At 48.3% G+C, this 21,153-nt stretch overlaps 1 protein-coding gene across 8 annotated transcripts in view; it reads left to right on the top strand.

Annotated features, from left to right (window-relative positions):
• PRDM16 (PR/SET domain 16) overlaps positions 1-21,153 on the top strand; it is a 270,501-nt gene that overhangs the window by 239,760 nt on the left and 9,588 nt on the right. For 6 of the 8 annotated variants that reach the window (XM_057418033.1, XM_057418026.1, XM_057418009.1 and 3 more), the window contains 7 exons: positions 625-823; positions 4,862-5,009; positions 5,467-5,620; positions 8,702-10,103; positions 13,726-13,813; positions 17,594-17,763; positions 19,605-19,682. In XM_057418033.1, coding sequence (XP_057274016.1) covers positions 625-823; positions 4,862-5,009; positions 5,467-5,620; positions 8,702-10,103; positions 13,726-13,813; positions 17,594-17,763; positions 19,605-19,682 — 2,239 coding nt within the window. The remainder of the gene's footprint in view (positions 1-624; positions 824-4,861; positions 5,010-5,466; positions 5,621-8,701; positions 10,104-13,725; positions 13,814-17,593; positions 17,764-19,604; positions 19,683-21,153) is intronic. The other 2 variants (XM_057418019.1, XM_057418002.1) reach the window with 1 other exon arrangement.

Consider the following 21,153-nt stretch of genomic DNA (forward strand, 5'->3'; position numbering starts at 1 on the left):
AAAAAAAGGCAAAAACAGCAAAGCATTAAAGGCAATACAGCAAAGCATTAAAGCATTTGGCTGCCTTTGCTTTCCTCCGTGGAGCTCTGGTGTGGAGCTCCTCGGGTTCAGTGGCTCACTGTGCTCTGCAGTTATGCTGGCTGAGTCAAGGGGATAACACTAGAAAGACATTGTCTTAGAAAGGAGCTTCCCCAGGTCTGTGCTGGGGCAATTTGCTTCTCCAGTATCTGTCTGCAGGAGCAGGGTTTGTTCCTTTTCTCCCCTGGTGGCCACTCCTGACGAAAAGCTTGCTCCTATTTCCCCCAAAACCTCATTGCAAACAAACACAATACTCCAGAACTGCCCTTGGTTTTGGTGTATCTACTAGTTCTTGTAGGTCTCAGTGTCTCAGCAGAGGCCAGGACACAAAGAACACGAGATCTCTCCTGTTAGGTGATTGATGTTTTTCTCTTAATGCTCATTGTGCTGGCCCAGCCTGCCTGGCTTTCTCTCCCCTCTCACTTGCAGCCCTCTCTGTTCGATAGATGCTCACTTCTCTTCACAGGCTCAGTGTCGGGTGCAATAATGAGACTTGCTTGAACTTCCTGACGCTCAAGTCAAAAGCATTTTGTGTGTGTGTTGCAGAAGAGCACTCGTTCCGCTGCGAGGACTGCGATGAACTGTTCCAGTCCAAGCTCGACCTGCGGCGCCACAAGAAGTACGCCTGCAGTGCTGTCAGCTCCCTCTACGAGAGCCTGAGTGACGAGATCAAGCAGGAAGGTCTTGGCGATGGACAGGTCTATGAGTGCAAAGACTGCGAGAGGATGTTCCCCAATAAATACAGGTACCACACAGCTGCCAGACCCTCCCCTGCCTGCCGCTCTCGGTGCCTCCTGTGCGGTCCATCTGGTGATGGGAAATGCAGGACAAGGCAGGAGCGGGGTGGCTCAGACCTTTCCACTGTCCATAGGGTTAAGGAATCCTGGTTTCAGGATCCTTCAATGTCATTCACTATTGGACAGCACTTTATTTCCCCTTGGTTTCATCATCTGTGATGCTTTTCATTGCTCCTTGGCACAAGCATCTGCAGATCATTGGCACTGTAAAGCTTCAAGGGTTGTTCTCTGAATTCCCACTGTCAGGGCTGTGACAGGTTGAGAGACCCCGTTAGCATCTGTGCAGCTCCCATGTGAGCTGCTTCTGAGGGGTAACATGTTCTGCCAATATTTGTGTGAGCACTTCTTTTATATCTAATTCTGGTCATTTGACATCAGTGGGTATAAAGAGGTGTTATTACACTGAGAGCTCTTCACGTGGTGATGACTCCTCTGCAGAAGCAATTAAAAACCCCTATTCCAATCAATTTTTCAGTGGTTTTTTGATAAGGAAAAGGTTCATGTAAAGATTTTATATTCACCAAGTGTTCTTGTAATAGAAATGTGCAGAGAGAGAAGATGGGATGTTCCCCAGCTCGTTTTATTTGCAGTAATTATTCAGTTATTATTCTAAGACAACTCTAAACAAGATGGAATTAATTTCTAAAAGGAAGAATTCTTATACCCAATAAAGCTTTAATTGAACTTGTGCCTCCTCCAAGCATAATGTGATAGTGATCCCATACGGCTTTAAAGCAGGGACCTTTGAGATTTCTGATCCATTTCCAACCTGAGACTCAAATGGTTAAATATTAGGAGCCAGTTTTAAGAACTTGCGGGGGTTTTAAATCCTTTTAGGCTTACGTTTATTTGCATTTTAAGTCTTTCTTTAACCCCTGAGCTGTGTTTTCAAGGTTTTCCCCACAACGTAAGGACTCGAGTTTGCCCTGTTACCAGGGCTGAAGTTCTCACTTGCTTCAGTTGAGTTCTTAGATGAACAAACACCACACGCAGCAAGAGTTGTTATAATGTGAGAACTGGCAATCCTTATGTCATAAAAAGAGCTTTAAGCCAGTATAAGACCTGTTTCATTTCAGTTACAGGTATAAAAAGGTGATGTTCACCGGCATCAGTCATTTTGAGCTTAATTACGTTGTTACTTTCAGATCTTTTATCTAGGTAAGTGAAGGGAAAAAAACTCTTTTAAAACCGTAGAGAAAGGTGAAACATAAAGAACATTCCAGTGGTTTATCTGTCCTGAACAGAGCTTGGCTCTTGGCTGGGTTGTGGGCACTGTAAAGGTAGTAACAGATACTGCCTGCCAGTGATACCTGTGCAGTGGGTCTGTTGGCACAGTTGCATGTCTGTATTCCTCACCTCATGTTTCTACCTTGGCCACTTCTAATCAGACACCAGGAGGCTGCAATTCCCTTTGTTATTTTTACCTGATGAGAAGAGGAAGCTGCCTTTAAATGTTTAAAATATTCATGATTTTAGTAGAAATTCTTATTCTTTGGCCTCTCTGACAGTGATAGAAACTTTTCCCTCTTCAGCTTCCAGCACTCTGGAGCTTTTATGTTCATTTAGGAAAGACCCTTTTGAAATGTATGTGTCTCCTCTTTGTGCCATCTGTGTGCTTCCTGGCTCCCCTTGGCTTGGAGTAGACCCAAAACTGGGTCCTTTTTGCAGGGGTTAAGAGGAGCAGAAAAATTGGAAATCCCTTTTCTCCTTTAGTGATTACTTACCTCTGGGAGTAAAGGTGTTCACAGTTGTCTGCTGAAGCTTCTTCTGGGTGTTCAAATGATGAGGCTGAGCTCAGGCCCGCAGTGCCCTTGATTTTCTTGGATAGAGCCCTTTTTAAGCTGTTGCCAATTGCACTGAGGTGATCGGGGATGCTCCAGGTTCCTCGCCACAGACCTGTACGCTTGGAAAACGTTAGGGAATGTGGGGTTGGGATTTTCTTAAGCAAGTAATAGAAGGTTCATACTGGTTTTGACAGGGGAAGGATAGAGCGAGCACCATCACCATCGGCCTGATGGATTTAGTGGAGCTGGGAGAGAGTGTGCGCATCTATCCCTCCCCATCAATCTGGCTGCATTTTGTGTACTCAGAAAGCCACTAAAACACTGAATATATCCAGGCTGTGTTCCTAGATGGCCTTATAATTTTTCAGAAGTTAATATAGATCAAATCAAGAGTGCCACTGGGGAACTGAAATTGAGCATTTAGCAGCTGACTAAATAAATAAATGTTTTGCTAATCCCAGTAGGTACTTGCCTCTAAACAGCATATTAGTTTGTCCATATTTGCTCTAAATAAACTCATAAATCACAGTTAGCAGGAGCATATTTTTGTGTATGTATATGAAAGGTATAGATTTCTTTGTATGGGTGAAAAAATCTGTAGCGTTAAGGACATAATTTCTTTAGCAAAATGAATATTGCTTCTTTAAAATGAGTGGATTGGCAGTTTAGAAGGGGCATGTTCATGAATATTAACTACCTCATTTGAAGGAAGAGGCGGTCCTTCAAGGGAGTAGCAGGCTGGTGGCTGCTTAGATTTGTATGTAGAGCTGCAGTCCCCCCAAGGCCGCTTGTGATGGAGACAGCTTCTACATGGTTGCCCCTGAGTGCCAGAAAATGCCCTCGGGGCACAATGATGTCCATGCAATTGGTCTTTACGCTGGGAATTTCAGAGGACCGGTGTCATGCCCATTCTGCTCCACCTTAGGCAGGTCCCACTGGAGAGGCCAGTCCAAAGATGCTATCCAAAGACAGTCAGAACAGTGTGTTCCTGAGGACAGGACAAGGCTAATTCCTGGGTTTCCATATCCCTCAGGCTCCATGGCTAACCTGCTCTGAGGTTGTCCTTCATTTAATGAAGAGTGGCAGGATTTTCCAGTAGTGCTTAGTTTAATGTTCCTATAAAAATACAGCCATGCTTTAAAGTTCCATAGGAACGGTTTCATATCGATCTGTGGGGATTCCAGGCAGGAGCAGATTTCACAGCAGTTTGTCCTCCATCCGAACTCGCGGTAAGGACGGGCACTTGTAACTCCTGTTAAACTGGGGTGAAGGATGTGGATTCTCCTGCTTGGTTTCTCAGGGCAGGCCTGGGAGCTGTGGGATGGCTCGGTATGTTTTACATCACTTGGTCTTCAATGCAGCGGACCCCGGTGCTCTCTGTGTGCCCTGGTATCACCAGCAGGGTGTCACACTGGGTCTGGGGCTCGGAGAGTACCATGGGCCAATCCATGGGGTTGGTACTTTGGAATCGGAGCACCCCTGTGCTCCTCTGCAGGGCCATCCCTGCCGTGGCCCCGTGCCAGCAGCCGCTCTGGTTTGCCATCATCCTCCAGGTTAGGGAGAAGCTGCCAGTTGGCAGAGGTTGAAATTGCCGAGTTAAGTAATCAAAGATGTCTGACATTTAGAAGTGAAATGTGTTTGCACCTTATCACGTTTCTCTCCAACGTTAAGTTGCTGTGTTCTGGGAAGCTGTGGGCTTTGTGCCCACCAGAATGGCAATGTGATAGCCTCAGCAGCAACAGCTAATATCTTGTCTTTCCCTGAGGGGATGCCATAGAGACCTTGGTCACAAAGTGCTCATTTTTCCCTCCAGGAACCTGCAGGGTCAGGTCTGGTTTTACCTTCCTTTTCCCCCTTGTAAATGGACTCGGGTATTTAATAAGAAATACCATAAAACACAGCGACATTCTGAGGCAGAATAGGGCAGCTTCCATCTGTGAAATGAATGCCAAGAAAACAAAGGAGAGGCTATTTGTGTGTCACTGCCCCTCTCATGGTCCATGCGCTGCTCAGCTCCTTTTCACAAAGGTTGGTTCTGGAATCCCCCCCATACCCCATGGGTCTGCACTGGTTTCTCTGTCATCATCTATGCTGGGTTCAGATCTCCCTGATATGGGGCAGTAGGCCTGTAGCAGTGTCCACCTCCCATGTGTGTCCAGTCCATGCCTGCCATTGAGGTCAGCCTGTCTCTTTGTTCCCCAGCCTGGAGCAGCACATGGTAATCCACACTGAGGAGAGGGAGTACAAGTGTGACCAGTGTCCCAAGGCTTTCAACTGGAAATCCAACCTGATTCGGCACCAAATGTCTCACGACAGTGGGAAACGGTTTGAATGTGAAAACTGCGTTAAGGTACGGTGCAGAACGTGGTGATGGGGGCAGCTTTGCCTGGGCGAGGGTGCTGGGAGCAGGGTAAAGGGGTCTGGAGGACAGGTGACACACGCGGGCATGGTTTGGTGGCCTGGCATGGTGGGGCGATGCAGGGTGAGTGGTGCGCCCAGCCAGCATCTCTGTTGGGATGTGGAGCTCAGCCTTGCCATGAGCAGCTCACCTTGGCCTTTTCCCAGAGTGTCTGCAGGGATGGGGGTGAGCTCTGTGCAGGGCAGATGGTGAGCCCAGCACACGTCAGAGGGTGCATGGGCAGCTCAGCGCGGCTCAGGTTCCTCACCGTTTGCAGCGGGAGGTGAATTCCCTGCACACCTCATGCCAGGATCCGTGGTGACAAGCCCCAAAATGCATCCAGGCTGTCACACAGACGCTCCTCTCCCCACGCTTGGGTTCCCTCCTCTCACAGCCTTTCCTCTTGCAGGTATTCACCGACCCCAGCAACCTCCAGCGGCACATCCGCTCCCAGCACGTGGGTGCGCGGGCTCACGCCTGCCCGGACTGCGGCAAGACCTTCGCCACCTCCTCTGGCCTCAAACAGCACAAGCACATTCACAGCACTGTCAAACCTTTCATATGTAAGTTGTCACGGCCATCACAGAGCTCTGCCTTGGGCTGTAATTGCACGTATCCTGCAGGGCCCCCCAGTACTCGTTGTCCCTCTGTGAGCAGCCGCGGTAATTTTATAGGTCAGAGCACAAGATGAAATTCCGCAGTGATTTCCCCCCCCCTTCTCTTTTTTTCCCTGTTTTTTCAGTAAACATTGGTGGCAGTTTCTGACTTTTTGACAAGTTAAAAGCTGAGTCTCGCAGCGGTCCTGGCGATGCCATTTTCTTGTATCTTTTTCTTTCTCTCCTCTTTTTTTTGGCCTTAATCATTCCTGAATGCTCGTGTCGGTGACATAAATACAGAGCTGACACAGCTGGATCGAAATGTTGTGCAGGGGTGCCTCAAAGGATGTGGAATAGTCACAGGGACAGCAAGGTGTTCTTTAAAAAGAGGGGGTTTTTTCTTTCCTTATTTACTGCATCTTTCATCTGGATAACGCTTGAAAGCCAAATAAATAGCAGATTAACGGTGTCCTTAGCGCGCTCTTTCATGGGTTGTTTCCAATAGGGCATTTTCCCTCGGGAGCCATCCGTCTCCTTCGCTGTCATTCTCAGGCTTGTGTATTTTTTTAATTGACACAGCACCTATTGGATTTTGATAACTGTGCAGAAAGGTGGATCGTGTCACAACAAAGCCAGGGAAACTTTAGGGACCACTTCCTGACACTTCAAGCGCTGAACGGGATCTGGGTTTGATTCCAGGCTTTGATGTTTCGGTAGGGAAGCCACTGAACCCACTTCTGCCTTTTTTCCCCATTGGTATAATGGGAACAGTATGCAAGGGTATCCTGGGAGAGTCGTTTCATTAATGTGCTCTGAGATAATCAGCTGGGTGTCAGTGGAGGAAGAAAAAATACTCTTATTGCTCGTTTTGATGCAATCTTTCACTTGCTGACGGGCACATGAAAGAGATAATTTGAATCTCATAGCATTGCCGCAGCGAGATGAATGATTTCTTCTCATAATCTCCTCACTCTCACCTCATAAGAATTAGGGAGTTGTCAGTCTAAATCAGTGTGTAAAACAACCGGAGACTGATTCTGCCTAGTTCAGATGTGCCAGGTGGAGTCACATGCGTGAGTATGGAATCCATTAGCAGCTTCAGGATTCGCTGGGAAGTTGTTCCTTCCCGTTCAGTGGATGAAAAGGGATTTTTTTGGAGGGGGTTGTTTGGGTTTTTCTGATACTATATTTGGCTTTAAAAAGAACCCCAAACCTGTAACTTTATAGCTGCAGAACACAGGACAGCATGAGAGGACATTACTAAATCATTGTAGAACTGGAGACTTAAAAAAATGTGCCAGTTTTCCCTGTTTTACAGTGATGATGTGAGCTCTCGCAGCTATAGCACTTTTCTGCAGAGAATTCTGTGCAGTGTTGGATGTATTTAGCAACTCTTCCTGGGGTGGAAAATGGAAGAGAGGAACCTGATTCCCTTGGAAGACTTTGCATTTGTTATCCTTGGTCTTCTTACTGAGTTTTGCCATGTGGGAGCAGTGTAACTTCTATTTGGTAGTATTGCAAATACACTGAAAATAACGCAAACACCACAAACACAGTGTTGAGCCAGTGCAAACTGTTACAAGTGCTCACAGTTGTGATACAATCTGCTTAAACAGATCAGCCACTTATTATCTGTGGCTGCGTGTATCTTCTAAACCACCATTTAGCATCCCTTGGCACGCGGCAAGGGAGGTGGTTAAACTTGGAAAGGGGGAATTTTGTTCTGGGAAGGGCAAATATGCAAACATCTTTAAAAGAAATCCTAAATGTGGATCCTAAAGATGTAAGGAAAAAAATGTAGGGAAAGCCGTGCTTGCATGTATCTGTCAGTAATAGCTGGGAGGGAGGAAGGAGGAAGGAAGGACCACTTCATCACGGAGCTGGAGGATGAGGTGTTGGGAGAACTGGCATTTGGGCCTTTGCCTGCCCAGCTCCCAGCAATACACTCTCCCTCTCTTTGTTTCAGTTCCCACATGTACAGCATGGTGATAGCAGCAGTTCCCTGGTGAAGGAAGCATGTTAATTCTCGAAGGAGCACGATTTATTCCTGTGTTGAAGGAGGGATCAGATAATAAAAAGTTACAGTGGTTTGATGTAGAGAGCAGTTTGGGTGGGAGTTTGTTCTTCCTTTGCCCTGGTCCTTCCACAGCAGCCAAGCCTGCAGGTGAAAGGGGTCATAAACATTCACATTTTGAAAGCCTGGTATTTACAGGTCATTAAAGAGAACGCTGATGTTGCCTTAACTTAGCACTGCCAGGGTGTCCCAGTAACTCAGTGAGTACAAGATCTCACCCTGCTTCTCACTGAACGGAGGCCTGGCTGGCAAAGTATTTATAGAACATCCCTGCGGAGTGGTTACTTACTCTTAATGGCATTAAAGAAAGGGTAGGTTTGATTAAATGTGGCAAAGTCATTCCCCTTCAGCCTTCAGTGCTTCCTGCCATGCCAGGACTACAGGGAAAGCGACCAGCTCATGGAAATAGATATTATTATAATGCATTATTACCTCTGTTGAAAATCCCCGCTCAGATTTCTGTAGAGCTGTTTCTGCAGAGATCCTTTGGGAAGGTGGTTTGTGCAGAGGGAATGGTGGTGGTAGGTCTGGGCCTTCAGGTGGGTGAGGGCTGGGCGTTGGATGCAGCGTTGCTTTTGCATCCTCGTCCAGACTTCGTGGGGCTGCCTCTTTACCTGTAGCGAAGATCACAGCGCAGTGAGGCTGAGTCCTGGGCAAGCCTTTAGAGAGGGAGACACGTTCCCACGTCCTTGTAAACTGAAGAGACCAGATGGCCTCATCAGCCTGATTTTATCTGGGGAGAGCTGAAGCAGAACAGCTCAATGGTGGGATGGCTTAGCAGGAGAAATGTGGAGGTGGGTTTCCCAAGGTCTGGTCCGTGTGTAACCTGCCTGTTATCTCTTCTGTCCTTAAGGATGTGAGATTCTGGGGCAGGGTGGAAGGGGCGGGGGATGCTGGGGAATCTCCTGCTGAGCTCCCGCCACGTCCTGTTAATTTCATACGGCTTTTGTTGTTGGTTTCTGTTGACGCTTTAGGTGAGGTCTGTCACAAATCCTACACGCAGTTCTCCAACCTGTGCCGGCACAAGCGGATGCACGCGGACTGTCGCACCCAGATCAAGTGCAAGGACTGCGGCCAGATGTTCAGCACTACCTCCTCCCTCAACAAGCACCGGCGCTTCTGCGAGGGCAAGAACCATTACAACCCTGGGGGCATTTTTGCCCCTGGCCTGCCCCTCACACCCACTTCCATGATGGACAAATCCAAGCCCTCTCCCAACCTCAATCATGCCAGCCTGGGGTTTAATGATTATTTTCCATCCCGCCCGCACCCGGGGGGTCTTCCATTCTCACCTGCCCCCCCAGCATTCCCTGCCCTCACGCCGGGATTCCCAGGGATTTTCCCACCCTCTCTGTACCCCAGGCCCCCCTTGTTACCACCCACACAACTGCTCAAAAGCCCCCTCAACCACACTCCGGACGCAAAGCTCCCGAGCCCCCTCGGGAACCCAGCACTTCCTCTGATCTCCGCAGTGAGCAACAGCAACCAGGCCGCTTCCGGAGAGGAGAAATGTGAAAGCAGCCTGGAAAACTCCTACCTGGAGAAGCTAAAAGCCAGGAACAGTGACATGTCCGACGGCAGTGACTTTGAGGATGTCAACACAACCACAGGCACAGATCTGGACACCACTACTGGCACTGGTTCCGACCTGGACAGTGATGCAGAGAGTGACAGGGACAAAACGAAAGATAAGAGCAAACAGATGGAGAGCAAGCCAGATTTTGTCAGCAGCTCTGTGTCTGCAAGTTCCACCAACAACACGAGTGAGATCCCTCTCTTCTATTCTCAGCATTCCTTCTTTCCTCCCCCTGAAGAGCACTTGCTGCCTACCACGGGGGCAGCCAATGACTCTATTAAAGCTATCGCCTCCATCGCAGAGAAGTATTTTGGGCCTGGCTTTATGGGGATGCAGGAGAAAAAGATGGGGTCGCTCCCGTATCATTCCATGTTCCCTTTTCAGTTCCTCCCCAACTTCCCCCATTCCCTCTATCCTTTCACGGAGCGGACCCTCAATCACAACTTGCTGGTCAAGGCAGAACCAAAGTCACCCAGGGACCTCCACAAAGTCGGCAGCACCAGCTCAGAGTCACCCTTCGATCTCACCACAAAGCCAAAAGAGATTAAGCCAATCTTGCCGCCACCGAAGGTCCTGCCAGCCCCGTCCTCAGGGGAGGAGCAGCCGCTGGATCTGAGCATCGGCAACCGCATCCGAGCCAGTCAGAACGGAGGCAGAGAGCCACGGAAAAACCACATCTATGGGGAGAGGAAGCTAATGGCAAGTGAAGTCTTACCCAAGATTTCCCAGTCTCAACTGCCTCAGCAGCCATCCCTGCATTATGCTAAGCCATCACCCTTTTTCATGGACCCCATATACAGGTATTAACATACCCTGCCTTAAGCGTTTCCTCTAACGAGCTGGTTTTCTAGCTGTCAGCACCACTTGAGGCAGGTCAGGAATTAGATTGGTCAGAAGGAGCAGTGAAGGTCTGCTCCAGTTGATTGTACTTCTCCTTTATCACAGCACTTTGAATTCTCTGAATCAGAAGGGCTGCATAATGGTGAGGAGTGCTCCTGATCAATATGTACTGAGCACATCCTTATTTTGATAACAAAGGAACTTGACCTATTTAAGGACTCTCCCACGAGCCAACGCTAAGATGGCACTTCTTCTGGAGAGATTCCAGAGGTTTGATTCCATAAGAATGCAGAGTTCAGCTGCCTCGGAGCCTGGGCTCGCATGGCTTGGGAATGAGTCAGGAGCCCTGGGAGCCTGGAAATGCAGCTCTCCCACTGCCTTACTTGATGGCCTTTGTGAGCTGCTTCACCTTTCTTCCTCCTCACCCCCCTTTTTCTCTCTAATTCCTGTTCTTAGAGTTTTCCAGTTCGTAGGAATTGCTGCTGTGGACCAGCCTTCTGAAGCGTTTTTAGGTCTGGGGTAACGTGTGCTGTGTAAATACGTGGTAGCATGTTATTACCTGCATCCCTCCCATATACACTGCTTGCAGACTCAATCTGTCTTAGAAGATAACAAGGGGTTTCGAGTTCCACTTGAAGCTGCTGGGTTTTGAGGAAGGCCCCATGCATTAGGTCATGCCTAGAATAAGCTGAGCATGGAAGTCATGCACAGAACAGATGGGATGAAGTTACCCAACTGCCAGTTCAGCTTCCAGAAGGAATGAATTCAGAAGAAGGTGTAAAGGGAAGACTTGAGCCTTCTGTTGGTTCAGTGCTTTTTGTAAAACCTGTGTCTAAAGGAAAATTGTTTTAAATTAGATTAGTTTAAGCTTTACAGTGAGGGTACCAGCAAGTTTGTGTATTGCCCATCTGGGCCCTGGCACTACCTTGGTTATCCTTCTGCTACAGATGAGCTGTGTTTGTCACGCAGCAAATACCATTTGCTTCTTTTTAGCAAAAGAGGTACCCTGACCTACTTTGATTTGGACATTAGCATGGTAATTAATTTTCCCTTAGGCTGGAACGCAGTGTAACGTTCTTTTTGGTACATGGGTTTGGCCTGGAGGGCTCCTGGATTCGGTGTCTGTAACTGCACAGGCAGTTCCTGGAAGGGGATGGTTAGTTCTTGGTTACTCGGGCTAAATACGAGTGTTGCAGGGGTGCCTTGCAGAAACCCAGCTATGGAAGGGTCATGGATGCACACAGGAGCTGCTGGAAAGCCTCACAGTCACCACAGCACGATGGGGTGGTTCACTTGACAAAGGACCACGAACAGCAGCGGGTGCTGTGGCCTTCCCCGGGCTGGAGCAGGAGACCAGCACCTATGTCACCACCACACTGCATTGAACGGCTGATAACTGTGGGAAAAAATGATGTCAGTGTCTAGGCAGGCCAAGGAACTGTCAGCTGGGATGAGGATTAGGGAGCCCTCGTTGCTTGCTATTAGGAACGCGTCTCTCGCTGTGCCAGACTCGCAGGGTTGATGCCGTGTTGCTCGCTCACACGTTTGCCATCTGTGATGGAAACGCTGCATCACAGCCCGGGACATGTCGCGCATTCTGTCCCGGACCACCGCGGTCATCTCCTCCTGGAGACATCGGGGATGATGTAAACAGCCCCGCGTTTATTTTTGTGCTTTGGGGAGCAAAATAAATGGGATGGAAAGGCAAAAGCTTCGCGTTACTGCAGGGCCCTGCCACCTCTGGGCATTCTCAGTAGGAACGTTAAAATAACACGGGTTGGAAAAGCCGTTGCCAATTAAAATAGCAGCCTCGGGAAAACCGTAAAGGTCCAGAAGACAGATGGAAGTGAAGGATGGGGGCATCGTTTGGTGCATTCCACGGGATGCATATAGTTTTAGTAATACATTAAAATAGAAAGTCGGCAGTGGAGTTGCTTGTGAATCAGACTCCTGATGTCATGAGCTAAACAGCAGAGCTTCCAAGTCCCAGCTTGAAAAATATGGAAATATTTTGTTTCTAAACTTCTCTTTATCAGACTCTCTCACATCATTTGGCTCCTTCGTTTTTCTCCCAAAGGCCACTTAAATCCTTGACATTTTCTCCTGGTGATATAATTTAATGCAGCCAGACAGCCTGAAATCTGTGCAGTTTTTAGCTCGGCCTCGTTAAGGTGATGTTCTCAGGCACTGGGCTGAAAAGATCAGCTTAATCCTTCGGTGGCTGTGGAATTCTGCTCTGATGGGGAAGGCTCTGCGTGGGCTGTGTGCTCCTTGCCCGGCACCAGGAGATGGGAAAGCTGCCTGAGACGCTGTCATTCACTAAGGTTGGAGGTTTATGGTCCACCCTGGGCTGGGGCATCCCCTGGGAATCGAGCTGGTTCCAGAGGGTAAATCTCTGCTCGGGACATTTGCTCTTTCACCTTGCGTCAGGGAGAAACTTTGCTTTGGAGATGCTTGAACTCACTCTGGTAAAAGCACGTACCCCCCAAAGCACAGTAGTTGTGACTGCGTTTCAGATCCAGCTCTTCTCTTGCCTTCTACCCAGGGAAAATTAAATGCAGATTAAATACAGTTCACTAAGTAGCACTCTGCAGGACTCTTCTTTTAAACTCTTTGGTAATTTGATCTACACACCAATCAGCTGAAATGCAGCAAAATAATTTGCTCTCATTTATGCCAGACTAACATAGTTAAAATTACTCTTCCTATTGGATTTCTGCTGGTTGAGCTGAGGTGGACTCTGCTCTGGTGATTTAAAGGTGCAGCTGCATTTGGTGGAGTTACTTTCATAACACTTTGTTCCCACGGAGGAGATTCCAGTTTCTCTTTTTGGTGATTCCACAGCCCAGGTTCCCCACAGCAGGATAGTTTATGAAAGCAAAGCCAAAATGAGGAGCTCCCTTTAGGAGCATTTCGCCGTAGTAAGGTGCTTAAGCATGGAATGTTTTGCACATGGAGCCATCAGGAGAACTCATGTTCTCAAGTGGCTTCAGAAATCTCCCGCCGCTTCCTGCCTCCCTAAATGGTTGTCCACGTCTGCTCAGAGGAACTCACTGCAAATGATACCTCAGCTGCAAGGGAGGAAATGGATGTGAAACACCTGATGATTTCAGCACACTTGGGGCTGTGAAGCTTGGCCCCGTGTTAACTCTTAAGATGAAGACCGATTCTCAAAGACCAGGCAGGGGCTGCTGCTGTGGACTCCAGAGCTTCTCCCACTCAAGTGCTGGTTTTGCTGTAAATGTAGGGTTTTTACATGACATTCCATAAGAGTAGAGGCTTATAAACCACTGCAGCAGAGGCATTAGTCCTCACATAGAAGGAGCACAATATTTTCTTGGTTGTCACTCTGACAGCTAAGCAAACACTGCCCAAAGGAGGGCATCCATTCTCGTGTCGTTTCCAGTGCTTTTTGTGAGGTAACCTGTGGGTCGTAATTTGTGCTATCCAGTAAGAAGGAGAAGAAAGACATTTGTGTCAGTAGGAGATCAGCCTCGTGTATGTCCTTTAAACACCTCTGCAAGTGGTTTGGGTGGTTCTTTGCTGCCTGTGAGGTATGTAACCCTCTGTGTTGTTGTCCAGCAGGGTGGAGAAGCGGAAGGTGACAGACCCTGTGGGTGCCCTAAAGGAGAAGTACCTGCGACCCTCCCCGCTGCTTTTTCACCCCCAGGTAAAAGCAGTAACGTTACAATGTGGTGCTGGTTGAAAGCTAAGGAATTAGAGATGGAGCTGGTGCAAACAGGTCATTGGATCAGGCTCTTCCTCATCCAAAGGCCCAGCTGGAAGCTCCTCCTGTTTTACTTTCAGATACTTTTAATTTCCTGCCTGCTTTGAGGAGGATGGTAGCTGTGCCTTGCTGCTTCTTTTGCATTAACAGAAGAACAGGGATGAGGTCTGGACAGCTCGTATAGTCTGCCAGACTCCCCTTTCACATGCCACAATGCCTATGTAATTTTCCCATTGGGAACACCTGGTGCAGTCATTTGCAGTAGTGCAGAGTGGAGAAGGACTGTTCAGCACCAGGCAGTAGCATTTTACACCTGTCTGCAGTTCCCTTACACCATCAAGAAGGAGTAAAATTGCAGGGTAACATAGAATTGGGGCTCGGTCCTGCCTGCTCCTAAAGGTGATGGATGGGTCACTCAATGGAGACCTCATGTTCTCTCCTTCCTGCACAGCTGCTCTAGTCTCTGTTCTCTGAGAGCTCATGGATATTTGTTCCCTCTGCATCTCCTTTGGGTCTGAGTCACTGCTGAGTGATGGGAAACACTGCTGGACAGCTTTCCCATTGGACAGTGGGCCAGGAATGCCACCCCATCACCCCACCAGGCCTTTACCCACAGTGTTTGAATGGCACAACCAAGGCCAGTGCAACCAAGGCCGTTCATGAGAATCACCCCGCTTTACAACCCCCCTTATCTTATGAGCCATAGCTAAACTCTTCAAGAAGGGATGCTGCTCTTTATCCTTAGGATTCCCTGCTCCATAATGGTAATGGAGCAAGCCCTGCTACATGCTGCCCTACATTGTCCCCAGTGTGATGGTTACCAGCGATCCTCCATCTCTCCTGCCACAAACACGCAGGGAGCTGGGCTCTGTCGTCGTTATTGTGCTCTCCTTTCTATTCACATGCATTGTTCTCCTCTGATACTGTTTCCCACCTTAGATAAATAACGTGCAGGTTTGTGAAAGCTGGGTCCTGGTTGCTTTCACAGCTAAACTTAGTTCCCTCATTGTTTCGCATCAGCCTCAGAGTTTGGTTAATAACTTCCCCCGATTTTTCCTTCGTAGAGGCTGGATAATGGTGACAGGCTGGCCAGGAACATCCTGTGTTTGTGTGAGTTAGAATAGTGGGGATATCTGCCTGTAAAGAATCTGATAGCAGGGAGGAGCTGGTGTGGCAAAGCAACCCAACAAGACGATGAGAAGCGTATGGGCCCTGAGTAGGAGCAAGCATTGGGTGGAAGGTGATTAACATTGTTCCTGAGATCCTGACCACGTCCTCTTCCCATGGCAGTGAAAAGATGTGGAAGGTCTGGTTATCTCTAATAGCTTATCACACAGAATAGCCTAAAATTTACAATCACTCAAGCCCAAAGCTTCCTGATAACTCAGCTTTCATAAAGTGGGTGGCTGTGTAAAGATCACTGATCTAGGGAGCTGCTGTTCCCATGCTGTGTAGTCAATCGGGTATTTCTAATATGGTTTGTTCAAGAACGTGGCAGGGGGGAGGGAGGATTTATGGGATCCCCATCCAATATTATCCTGGATCTTTGCCTTTAGAAGTCATATTTTCAGGGAATCCTGCTCCTGTCTTCATTAAGAGCAGTGTTCACGTACGGGGTCAGTTAGGGGCACCCTCTACGTGCATTTCTCTGAACACAAGTCTGGTCTCGGCCTTTTCTTCTGTGAATAATTCCCCAGCTCTCATGGAGGGCCCTGGGTGGGATGTGGTCATGCCAAAAGATGTAATAAAGGCTGAGCATTCAGCATTCAGAAGATGCTTTCTCTCCCAAAACGAATTTCAGGCCACTTTTCTTTCTTAGCCAGTCATTGACAGTGGCTCCTCTGCTCTGATGGGAGTTCTTCTCGCATTGTCTCTTTTAAATGAACCCCTGGACAATGTAAAGAAACGGTGGAACTTTGTGAGAACTTAATGGAAAGACCTTTTCTCACCTGTTAAGTTTTCTTTTCTTCTCCCCTTCTTTTTCATTATAACCAGGCAGTTGTTCCCTAAATAGCAAAGTGCCTTTGCCACTGGAGAGGCTACGGCCGGGGCTTAGCATTTTAAAACAAGCCTACGGCTATCAAGCCAGCAAACATCTCTGACTAAGTGCCTAAAGAACAGGGCACAACAAAAGATAGCTCCAGGTACTCCGGCAAAGGGCTGAGTGGCACAGCTCTGAAAGATCCGGATAGCATTTTAACGTGATGGTTTTGTTACATGACTGGCAGCTGGGGCAGAGCTTTTGCTGTAAATGATCAAGGAACCTTTTCAAGTGGCTGGCGCTAAGTATTACTTACTATTTATCATGGGCTGGGAGCCTCCAACTAAGGGGCCGTGGATCTATTATCAGGAAATGGGTTTTACTACTCCTCTTTTTTACAGCTTATGAATGGTTGTCAGCCTTCCACAATGTAGGCTTGGGTGATTAAGACAACTTTTTCTTTATGGTCGTACATTTTAAACAATATCTTGGCTCTTTTCCCTGCCCCCCCTGAGCCCAGTTTAATAAAGTGTAAACGTGCAAAAGGTCAGCCCTTCCTGTACAATAGAGCATCTAGTTTTGATCTATGGCTTCCTACTGCCTTCCGCTCGCTCCGCGCTCGGGCTGACTTCGCTCGGGCTCCCGGCTGTCCCGCTGATGTCATGGGCAGGGAGGAGGCAGCTTTATTGCTGCCTTGTTTGCTTGAACCCTGTTTTCTGCTTGGTGTCTTGGAAGTGCTCTCCAGAGTGCATAAAAGTGAGCGGTGGAGATGGCGGCAGAGTTCTCCGAGTTGCATTTCTCTCTTAGATTTGGATTTCCTGTTTTGCTCTCAGGAAAGCACAAGTGAGTTTCCTTAGGCAGGAGGTTTGTGCATGTCCTCTGCTTTTTCTTTTTTTTTTTGCACACCCAACTTTTTTCTTTCCTTCTTTGCTTTCCCCTTCTCCTCTCTCTCCATGGTTTTCCCTTTCTCCCTCTTTTTGCAGCGGTATTTCATCCAGTGTTTATGTGAGAACATGGCTGTTGCCGAGTCATAGAATCATAGAGTGGTTTGAGTTGATGGGAGGGCCTTAAAGCTCCTCCAGCTCCAACCCCCTGCTGTGGGCAGGGACACCTTCCATGGAGCAGCTTGCTCCAAGCCCTGTCCAACCTGGCCTTGAACACTGCCAGGGATGGCACGAGTCTCTAGGCCTGCGTGCCTGCACCTCCCATCCGGACATTGATGTGTAGGTTGTGCTCCTCCAAACCATAACTCATCCAGCCCCAGCTCACGTAGAGTATTTTGGCTGGAATTGCACTCCAGGAAGCTCGGCCATCTCCCCCGCACCCTTCCGTCGCCTTTGCTGGCTTCTGAACCTTTCCTACATGTACTTAAGATGCTGGCCCCTTTGCTAGGGAAACTCTCTGTGGACCTGCTCCATCCTGAGTCTGATCTTAACTCCTCCTCTTCACCCCTCCAGCCTCAGCCTCTCCCCTGTCCCAGCTCCCTGGTCACGCATTCCCCTGTGCCCCCTCCCGCTCTGCTTGGCCAGGATTCTTCTGCCTCCTGCCCAGAACTTCCCTGTCCTCTCTGCCCCACCGTTGCCTGCTCACCTGCCTGTCTGCAGCTCACTGCTGCTTCCTTCTGAGCCCAGCAAAAGCAGCAGCAGGCTTTGACCAGCACACTGGTGCTGAAAGACGTTTTATGCACTTACATTGTTTTCCTGTGGATCCTTATGACGTGAGGCCTTGCCTTGTCCTTGCAGATGTCAGCCATAGAAACAATGACAGAGAAACTGGAGAGTTTTGCAGCCATGAAGGCAGACACTGGCACCTCCCTGCAGCCCCTTCCACATCACCCCTTCAACTTCCGATCTCCGCCTCCCACGTTATCGGATCCCATCCTGCGCAAGGGCAAGGAGCGTTACACCTGCAGGTAAGGGCCTGGGCACCCTGAAGAGGAGAGGGCGTGCCTGCAGCACCTTACAGCATCCCTGGGAGAACATCACCCAGCTGGAGCATCAGACAGCAGCGTGCAGCGGAGCAACCCCACGTGGACATCTCTGCTGTCTTGGCAGGGGTGGGAGGAAAAACAGAAGCAGCAGAATTAGAACAGAGCATTCTGATGACTAACTCCCTCTGAAATAGCTTGTTTTGTCTGGTAGAAAATCAGCATCTTCTGTTTGCTTTGTAATTTTTAATAACCTTGAGAGCAGATCTGGAGATTCTCAAGCAAACAGGATCCTCCGAGCCGAGTTTCTTGTAACAGATGCCATGGTTTCCAGTGCAAGTGCAATCACAGCGATGTCCAGTCTCAGCTAGGCAAAACATTGGTATTTTACAAATGGCATACAGTAAACAGCTTTTTCGAGCACAGTAGTATCTACAGAAGTACTTAGGTACTCATTGCAGCTCTAAAAGCTTGTATGAGAGCAGATCACTAGGGAATAAAAACCTCTCTCTGCTTATGCAGTTTTACCTGCAGCTACTGGGGGTTCTTGTGGTGGCTCCCACTGCATTTGCCCTGGGTGCAGTAAGGGGGTATGTGTTTTGTTTGATGTAGCTCTTAGTTTCGTTTGCCACAACAGCTGTGGGCTCAGATGTCAGCTGAATATTGAGGTTTCTACCTAAAAGAGGAACTAAACTTATGTTTAGTTATGCACTCACAAGTCCACATTTGGATTTTCATTGTTGAGGGACACTCACAGTAACTGCTCATGTTCAGGCCATCTGAAGGTACTGAATGTCTTATGTTCCTTCTGCAGCAGTAAGCATCAGGTTTCATGGTCACTGAATGTAACCCTTCATCCTTAGTATTTTATTTCCCAGTGAATACTTTTATTTATACCTCCCTTCCTTTTACTGTGAATCAGATTTATTGGGGAACACCGTTCCTTCTCTGATTTCATTTCCTATTGCTGCATTTCCTTATTCCAAGCAGGCTGTCAGACTCACAGCAGTATCTTCTGACAACAGTAACACAGTGCTGCAGCATTTATCTGCAAGGAAATCCTGTGAATTCCAGGAAGGATGATCAAGCCCATTCAGTATGATGAGCAGCTAAACAGGGCAATAGAGGAGATCTATAAAAGTCTCCAGTGCAGTATGACTAGGTAGTGATTAATTACTCTTTATCTTAATGCGGGAATGAGGTATCATCAAATGCAGTTACTGAGTGACAGGTTAAACCAAACAGGAGGTTCTTTCACACAACACACGGTTCAGCTCGGACCTCGCTGCTGTAGGAGGTGGTGGATGTCCAAAGCCTATGTGCATTCAGAAAGCTTTTAGAAAAATAGGTGGGAGAAACTCAGCCAAAGGGTCCCAACCACAAGTATGCAGCCTTAGGCTCAGGAGGATCTCCAGTTCAATGGAAGCTGGGCAAATGCACTGGGGATGGGTCACTACGATTACTGTGTTCCTATGTGCATGCCCAGGTCTCCAAGGTAAGCTGCGAAGTCAGGCAGCGTTTGGGGCCGTGCTGGGTGTTCGGGTAGGGCTTTGCTTTTTCCTGCCCTTCCCCTATGTCCTGTTGCTCTGTCCCTCTGGAGATGGGTCACACACACTGTGAATCCCATTGCTCTGGAGCGGGCATCGCTCGGGTAGTTTTGACCTCCAGGTCTTCCTCCCTCGGAACATGGGTTCCTGGAGTTATTCCTGCGTAAAGGGGTTTCCTGATGGCGCGCGAGGAGCCGGTGGTGGCTGGTGATGGGTGGTGGCAGTGATGTGGTGCGCAGGACACCGTGCACTGATGGTGCTTTGGCTTTCCCCCTCCAGGTACTGCGGGAAGATCTTCCCACGCTCGGCCAATCTGACCAGGCATCTGCGGACGCACACTGGAGAGCAGCCCTACAGGTGAGGCTGCCCCCAGACAAAGCCCCTTTCCCAACACACTCCTCGTTCACCACCACGCTGTTTTTATTCCTTTCTGTAAAGCTCTGCCAACATAATTCCACGGTCCTGTAGCATTACATATAATGATTCATAGGATTGTATAGTATGTGTACCAGCCAAAAATAATCAGGTTTGGCAGCTTGAAGATAGACACTTAACTTATATTTAGATGTATGCTGGCAAATGAGTGGTCTGATTTGCAGTGTTGTTCGACACTCACGTTAACCATTCATCTCAAGGACAGCTGAAGGTGCTGAATGTCTCTGAAAATCGGGCTGTTTTGAAGGGCTTGCCAGTAAGCTAACTGCTGGGTCTGGCTAGGTTTCTTTTTTCTTTTCCTAATGCATATTTAGAGGTGCCTGGAGTAGTGGATCAAAACCCCAAAAGAAAAGCCCTGTAGTGTGTCCACTTTAAAACCTCAGTTAGGGAGCATCCTGCCTTAAATCACATAAACAGAGTGATGAGAGGAGGGGAATCCACGTGTTGTGTCCCCTCTTTGGTGGGTGTGGAGGGCAGGAGGCTGAGCTCTTCTCTGCTGGTTGTGGACAGGGCAGGCTGGGTTTTGCAGTTCACTCTGCACTGTGTGTAAAAGGGCACATTGTGAAACCAGGCACCTCCTTCCCAGGGCAGCACCCTGCATGCAGGCAGGACCCGCCTGGGCACACACCAGGGGTGCTGCTCTTAACGGGACTTCTGGGCCGGTGAGCCTGGGAAATGGGAATAAAGCTCACTAGAAATACATGTAAGTACGTGTGTGTATGTGCAGGTGTATGAGGGAAAATATTTCTCCTGCAAGACCAAGTGGGAATTTCCACCCCCCCGTATTCCTCCTCGTGGTTTGCAGTCACTGTCAAAAAACTTTGTCAAAAAATACTCTTTAATAGCTGCATACGTGAGCAAAACCAAGCGAGTGATGGATTGAGAGCCTGCTGAAAATCAAGCCTTGTGTTTCCGTGATAGGAGTGCTTCACGCGTTGTCAGACACCGGTAACAATTCAAACTTCTGGGTAGCTAAGAGTATGGTATTCCCATACGGAGAAGTTCACAACAAATCTAACACAATAGTTATTACATGAAGAAAAGCACATATTCATGAGCAGCAAACAGCCAGGTGCTCAAATCCATCACAGTTTCATGCTTAGTTTAAGTTAAGAAGCTACTTCTCCCACATTGTAATCCCTGGTACGGAGAGAGCCCAGGTTTTTTTCCATGCAGAGTCATACAGAATCTTAAGCGTAGACATGAGGTAAATTAAAAACAAAAAGCCCCTCTCCAAGCAGACATATATTTTGGAACCAGTCCCCGTTCTGATTTTCTCAGTTGCGTTATTTGATAGGCCTTGAATGAACGCTGTGTATTCACTGCACACCCCTGTCTGACTGAAATGCTTGCTCCCGATTATTCAGAGATTGTTAGTTCAGTTTTCTTCCAA

This window comes from Pezoporus wallicus, unplaced genomic scaffold (assembly GCF_028554395.1).
Source record: "Pezoporus wallicus isolate ANWC-B61680 ecotype Strahan unplaced genomic scaffold, APGP_CSIRO_Pwel_v1 contig_13766, whole genome shotgun sequence".
Lineage (NCBI taxonomy): Eukaryota > Metazoa > Chordata > Aves > Psittaciformes > Psittacidae > Pezoporus > Pezoporus wallicus.